This window comes from Dama dama, chromosome 23 (assembly GCF_033118175.1).
Source record: "Dama dama isolate Ldn47 chromosome 23, ASM3311817v1, whole genome shotgun sequence".
Classification (NCBI taxonomy): Eukaryota; Metazoa; Chordata; class Mammalia; order Artiodactyla; family Cervidae; genus Dama; species Dama dama.
Genome location: NC_083703.1, coordinates 64,800,794 through 64,807,363, shown reverse-complemented (window position 1 = coordinate 64,807,363; position 6,570 = coordinate 64,800,794). Strand labels below are relative to the sequence as shown.

The window sequence follows — 6,570 nt, the reverse complement described above, 5'->3', positions numbered from 1 at the left end:
TTCCTAAGTTCAGGTTTGTAAAAGATTTTTCTGAGCACCTGCAGGCTTGTGTGTGTGTGTGTGTGTGTGCGCGCGCGAGTGTGTGTAAGTATTTTCACTGGAAAGGATTCAAAAGTTAGCAGCATTACGCCATTCTTCCTTCTTGGAAAAATCCCTGAGCCTTATACAAGCCTCCTTCAGGCCCTCAGTCAGTTGTGCAGGAGAAAGGGGGCGGTCGGCTTTCTCCTTTCAAGAACGAGTTATTTTCAGCTGCTGACTGGAGACGGTGCACGTCTGGATAGGAGAGCATTTCCACTATGGGACTGGATACAAACACACACCCGGCAGACTTCAAGAGTCTCAGACTGAGGAGAAAGCCCTTCCTTCTGCTGCTACTGCTGCTGCCGCTGCTTTTGAGGGTCCGCTCCTTTCATGGTTTTTCCTGCCAAACCAGAGGCACCTTCGCTGCTGCCGCTGTTCTCTTGGGCGTCATTCAGCGGCTGGCCAGAGGATGAGACTCCCCAAACTCCTCACTCTCTTGCTTTGGCACCTGGCTTGGCTGGACCTGGAATTCATCTGCACTGTGTTGGGTGCCCCTGACTTGGGCCAGAGACCCCAGGGGGCCAGGCCAGGACTGGCCAAAGCAGAAGCCAAGGAGAGACCCCCTCTGGCCCAGAACACCTTCAGGCCAGGGGGTCACAGCTATGGTGGGGGGGCCACCAATGCCAGGGCCAAGGGGGGCACCGGGCAGACAGGAGGCCTGACACAGCCCAAGAAGGATGAACCCAGAAAGCTGCCCCCCAGATCGGGTGGCCCTGAACCCAAGCCAGGACACCCTCCCCAGACAAGGCAGGGGGCCACACGGACGGTGACCCCAAAAGGACAGCTTCCTGGGGGGAAGGCACCCCCAAAGGCAGGCTCTGCCCCCAGTCCCTTCCTGCTGAAGAAGGCCAGGGAGCCTGGGTCCCCGCGTGAGCCCAAGGAGCCATTCCGCCCGCCCCCCATCACGCCCCACGAGTACATGCTCTCGCTATACAGGACGCTGTCCGATGCTGACAGAAAGGGAGGCAACAGCAGCGTGAAGTTGGAGGCTGGCCTGGCCAACACCATCACCAGCTTTATTGACAAAGGGCAAGGTGAGGGGGCGGGGTGGCTGGGGCACGGCACAGAGGGAGGGGCATCTGCATGCATGGAGGGGGCTTTAGAGCCCAGACACTGCACTGGGGGGAGACGGTATGTGCTTCTGGCCCGGGGCGGTATCTGGGATTAACCTCACCCACACCAGGTCCCAGGCTGCTGGCATGTCAGAGCCGGAGGGCACCTGGGGAATCCCCAAGTGCGATTCCTGCAAGATGTGGAGCGGGTTCCTGAAGCCTGGGAAGGAGACAAGCCCTGCCGGTTGGTGGCAGAATTGAGGACCAGCCTCTTAAACTCTTAATTACCAGGCCACGCTCTGTTCTTATTGAGTTGGTCAGACTTTCTAGGCTGCATGGGGTTGTAGGTTTTCTTGGATGGCCAAGAGAGAAACAAATCTCAGATACCCACGGTTCTGCCACTTTCCCTTCAGGCAAGGGGGCAGAGAAGGTAAGATAGGTGAAGGCAGGAAATGAGGCATTTTGGAGTCATGGAATGCTCTTCAGATATATGGGGTGGAGTGGACAACAGACCTAGGGTCTAACTCACAGTGTGACCTTGGGAAAGCCCCTTCTCCCTTTGGGGCCTCAGTTTCCCCATCAGTACAACTCTGTGGAGGCTGGATGGGGTGACTTCTGAGAGCCCTTCCTATATGAGAACTTTATGTCCTGCCCCAGACACAGATCATTTTTATCATGAACCCAGGAGACAATCTGCTCCCCTCACTTCGCATTCTGCCCTCCTAGCATCACTGTCTAGGCTTGTCCCCTCAACTTGCCATGTGACTTCAGCAAGTCCTTTCCCCTTTCAGGGCCTGAGTTTATCCATAAGAGTGGAGAGGGAGGTTGACCTGATGACTGGGGTTGCTGGCAGCTGTGCTCTGGTTCTGGGAGTCTCAGGACTTTGGCTGACAGGGTGGGGGAGGGGTCAGAGAGGGGAAGAGGCTCCTCATTAGAGCTGGCCTGTGGGGGAGTGACAGAGGGCGGGGGAGGCACAGAGGCAGCCGGTCTGGCTGAGGTGGGGGAGGTGGTCTGGCTGCCTGCCCAGCCAGAGAAAGCTGTGACCCCTCGGGGAATCATAAAGTAAGTCCTTGTGCCCCCCAGCTCTAAGGGAGCTTGGAGAGGGAGAGATGGGGAGTTTAAAGGCCTAATTAGTCACCTTCTAGAGCAATATTATGAATGCTTCCCAATGGCAAATTGGTATTTAGGAAGGAGGGCGTGCTGATTCAGACATACCACTGAGGTTCTTGTACACACGCAGAGCCTTATGTTTGTACATACATGGTGAGTCACACACACATACACAATGTGCACACACACACCTGACATACACACACGGAACTTTCTTATATATATACAGACACATATATTGGGTTAGCCAAAAAGTTCATTTGGGGTTTTCTCTACAATATAATAGAAGAAATTGAAAGAACTTTTTGGCCAACCCAATACATACATACCCTTCAAATAGTCACACAAGCCCAATCATACATGCATATAACATGTCACTCAAATGTACAATACTTTCCATACTCACATGTGGATTCAGTCATACATATACACACACAAACTGTCATTCACACACACACACTCACACACCTAGAAGAGTAAGAAACATACACCACAAATCATTAAATAGCCAGGAAAATTGGATCATAGACCAGTTTGGCCATTAACTCGCTGTGTGACCTTAGGCAAGTCACTCTCCTTCCTGTGCTTCATCTGTGAAACAAGAGCAGTAAGATCTTCTTTAAGGCATAGTATAGTAGAAGCAGCTCAGGATCAGGTATAAAAAGTTCTAGGCTGGAGTTCCAACCCTGCTTTTTGCCAGCTGGGTGACCTTGAGCAAGTTACCTAACTTCTCTGAGCCTCAGGTTCCTCCTCTGGAAAAACAGGGGTCATTATAATGCCCACCCTGCCTCTCTTACCAAAGAGATATCATATTGGATAACAGATGGGAGAGAGACAGGCAGAAGGCAGTTCTAAGGCTGACGGGCCTCTGTTATGCGTGTCATTGATACAGACACCCAGAATCACTCAAATCCCCCACAGTCACATCCATAGATCAACAGCCCTACTTAGTTGACTGTGTGGGAAGCTCCCTTATTTTGGAAAAGGCTCTCCATGATTTGGGTCTTGGCCTCTGTCAGAATGGGGAAGAGGTTAAAGAGAGCTCTCTTGGGGGAGAAGAGCTGTGGCACTCCCCTGAGGCTGCATGGTGACCGGCTCCCTTTGTGAGGCTGCAGGCAATGACTTCTGGGTGTTCTCTCTAGATGACCGAGGTCCCGCGGTCAGGAAGCAGAGGTACGTGTTTGATATTAGCGCCCTGGAGAAGGATGGGCTACTAGGGGCTGAGCTGCGGATCTTGCGGAAGAAGCCCTTGGACGCGGCCAAGCCAGTGGCCCCCGGCAGCGGGCGGGCTGCCCAGCTGAAGCTGTCCAGTTGCCCCAGCGGCCGGCAGCCGGCAGCCTTGCTGGATGTGCGATCTGTGCCAGGCCTGGACGGCTCTGGCTGGGAGGTGTTCGACATCTGGAAGCTCTTCCGAAACTTTAAGAACTCAGCCCAGCTGTGTTTGGAGCTGGAGGCCTGGGAACGGGGCCGGGCCATGGACCTCCGTGGCCTGGGCTTTGACCGCACCGCCCGGCAGGTCCACGAGAAAGCCCTGTTCCTGGTGTTTGGCCGCACCAAGAAACGGGACCTGTTCTTCAATGAGATCAAGGCCCGCTCCGGCCAGGATGATAAGACGGTGTATGAGTACCTGTTCAGCCAGCGGCGAAAGCGGCGGGCCCCCCTGGCCACGCGCCAGGGCAAGCGACCCAGCAAGAACCCCAAGGCCCGCTGCAGTCGGAAGGCATTGCACGTCAACTTCAAGGACATGGGCTGGGATGACTGGATTATCGCACCCCTGGAGTATGAGGCTTTCCACTGCGAGGGGCTGTGTGAGTTTCCCTTGCGCTCCCACCTGGAGCCCACGAACCATGCGGTCATCCAGACCCTGATGAACTCCATGGACCCCGAGTCCACGCCGCCCACCTGCTGTGTGCCCACAAGGCTGAGTCCCATCAGTATCCTCTTCATCGACTCAGCCAACAATGTGGTCTATAAGCAGTATGAGGACATGGTCGTGGAGTCTTGTGGCTGCAGGTAGCAACACTGGCCTCCGTCTTCCGGGGGGAATGTCCCCAGGATGCTGGTCACCAGAGCCCCTCCCCGCACTCCTGGAATCACAGGGGGATCCGGAAGCTACAGCTAGGAGCATCTACGCAGCCCCCGTGAAAGGGGATGCCAACAGCCTTGCTCAGTTGCTAAAGATCCCTTTCTATTCACGAGTCCCCCTGTCTGGGGATTTCTGCCTTCTGCTTCTCTGATTGGCAGACACAGGCCCAGGGAGACAGACTCGGAATGGGACTGAGACCCAGGGGACCTTGTTTTCCAATGAGACCCAGCCCATGAGCTCTCCTTACCTGGGCCTTCTCGACCTTGGCACTCTTTAGGGAGGCCTCTCCTTGGGAGACCCACAGGTGCCATCTCCCCCTTGAATCACTCTTGTACCTGGTGATTTTCTGCCCCTGGGGGCAGATGGATGCTAATTGGGCAGGGGTGGGAAAGAAGGGGAGCGGGCTTGGACAGGGTGAGGAGTGGGAGGCTGTTAGACTGTTAGATTTAAATGTACATTGATGAGATAAAAAGCAAAACTGTGCCTAAAACTGTGGCAGATTTCTTGTCTACGCTGGGGGACCCAGCAACCCTTCAAAGAAGACTGACCCAGAGAGGGGACGCGGGCTGCCTAAAGCAGAATGGGACAGAGAGCACAGGCTGAGCTGGGCCAGGGTTTTACCTCTCACCCCAGTCCCGGTTTTCGCCGAGAGCTCTGTCTACTCCGCCGGGGCCTGGCAACAGAGGTCAGTTTCCTTTTCGACATTCCTTAGTCAAGTTTGTTGTCTCCAAAATGAATCCCTAAGTGGGAGGGAACTTGAGGATTTAATTTCCCCTAAAATCATCTCCATTTCATACTCACCCTCCAGCTCACACTCACAGAATCCACTGGTCACCAGTTAAAGGGGCCCTCGACCTCCTCTTCATCCTTTGTCACTGATCACTGTTCCATGGGATCTTGCCTGCGGCCCTGCTACCTTCCAGCTTGGCACCCCTTCCACCCCTTTATCCCAACTTTAGAAACAACTGGAGCCCCTCCCCTTTTCACTATACAGGATAATAGATACATAATTATCCATTAGACAAGTAAGCTTCCCACTGAACTTACTGACCTTAGACAGACCAATGCCAGACACAGCCTGACAGTGTTTCCTTCTGGGGCTTGGCCCAGAGTCAAGACCCACTTTCCTTCTCCACTAGAACCTTTGCGGAGGAGCAAGGTGTGAACACTTGGGAGGGGAGCAGGGTCCTCCAGTAGGGAAATGTGGGCACCTGAGTCCTCGTTCTAAGGGCTTGGGACCAGGTTCTGCCTGGCTGAGGAAGGGGAGGACCAGAAGAGGAGAACCCAGACTTCTGCTTCCCACCCAGGGGGCCTCAAAATTTTCCCCACCCCTCTCCAGCTGGGGCTTTGATTCCCAGGGCTCCTAGCCAAAGCTGTTTCAACAGTAAGGATGCTTGCCCAGCTCTGGGCAGATCCTGTGTCCCTTTCCTCAAGGCCTGAAACCTGGGTTGACAGATCCTGAAGCAAGAGCCCAGGGCGGGGATGAGGGGGTGGGCAGTGTACCTTCAAGCTGCCTCCCTGGCTTGGAGGCCATTCCCTGTCCCTGAGAGGCCAGCCTGAGCCTGGAGCCTAGCCCTCCCTGGCTGGGTTTCGTTGTGTTTGGCTGGGGGGCAGGCCTGCAAGCTCTGGAAGTAAACAAAGGAGCTGCCACGGCAGACAGAGTTCTGGTGTATGTGAGAGGAGAGTGAGCCTGGAAAGGAGGTGCCTGGGAGGCCATGCGGTGGGCTGGGGACACAGAGAGAGCAGTGTAGAAGCAGGGTGGCTGGAGACTCAAGGGCAGAGAGGCAGGGCCCTGATTTCCAGGACAGTATATCCCTAGTTTCTTGGAAAGTCTAACAGATCAGAGGTCTTCCTGCCTTACCCCTATCAGAGAGACTCATGGCATCTCAGCCATGGTGCTCTTCCTGCTGAAGGCCTGGGCATTGATTTGACTGTTGTGGCCCTGGCTTGATACTCTGGGAGCTTCCTCTTCCACCTCCACCTATCCTAGAATTCTCTTCCACAAAAGAACCAATCAGCTGGTGTACATTTCCCAACTAGACAGTTGTTCAGTTGCTCAGTCGTGTCTGACTCTGCAACCCCATGGACAGCAGCACACCAGGTTTCCCTGTCCTTCATCATCTCTCAGAGCTTGCTCAAACTCATGTCCATTGAGTTGATGATGCCATCCAACCATCTCATCCTCTGTTGCCCCCTTCTCCTCCTGCCTTCAATTTTTCCCAGCATCAGGGTCTTTTCCAA

General features: G+C 54.5%; 1 protein-coding gene across 1 annotated transcript; it reads left to right on the top strand.

Moving 5' to 3' along the window:
- Positions 1-208: 208 nt before the first annotated feature.
- On the top strand, positions 209-4,672 carry GDF5 (growth differentiation factor 5). The gene is made up of 2 exons (XM_061125840.1): positions 209-1,115; positions 3,386-4,672. Exons 1-2 carry the CDS (start codon positions 491-493, stop codon positions 4,258-4,260), a joined length of 1,500 nt encoding a protein of 499 aa, XP_060981823.1. The 5' UTR covers positions 209-490; the 3' UTR covers positions 4,261-4,672.
- Positions 4,673-6,570: the final 1,898 nt, after the last annotated feature.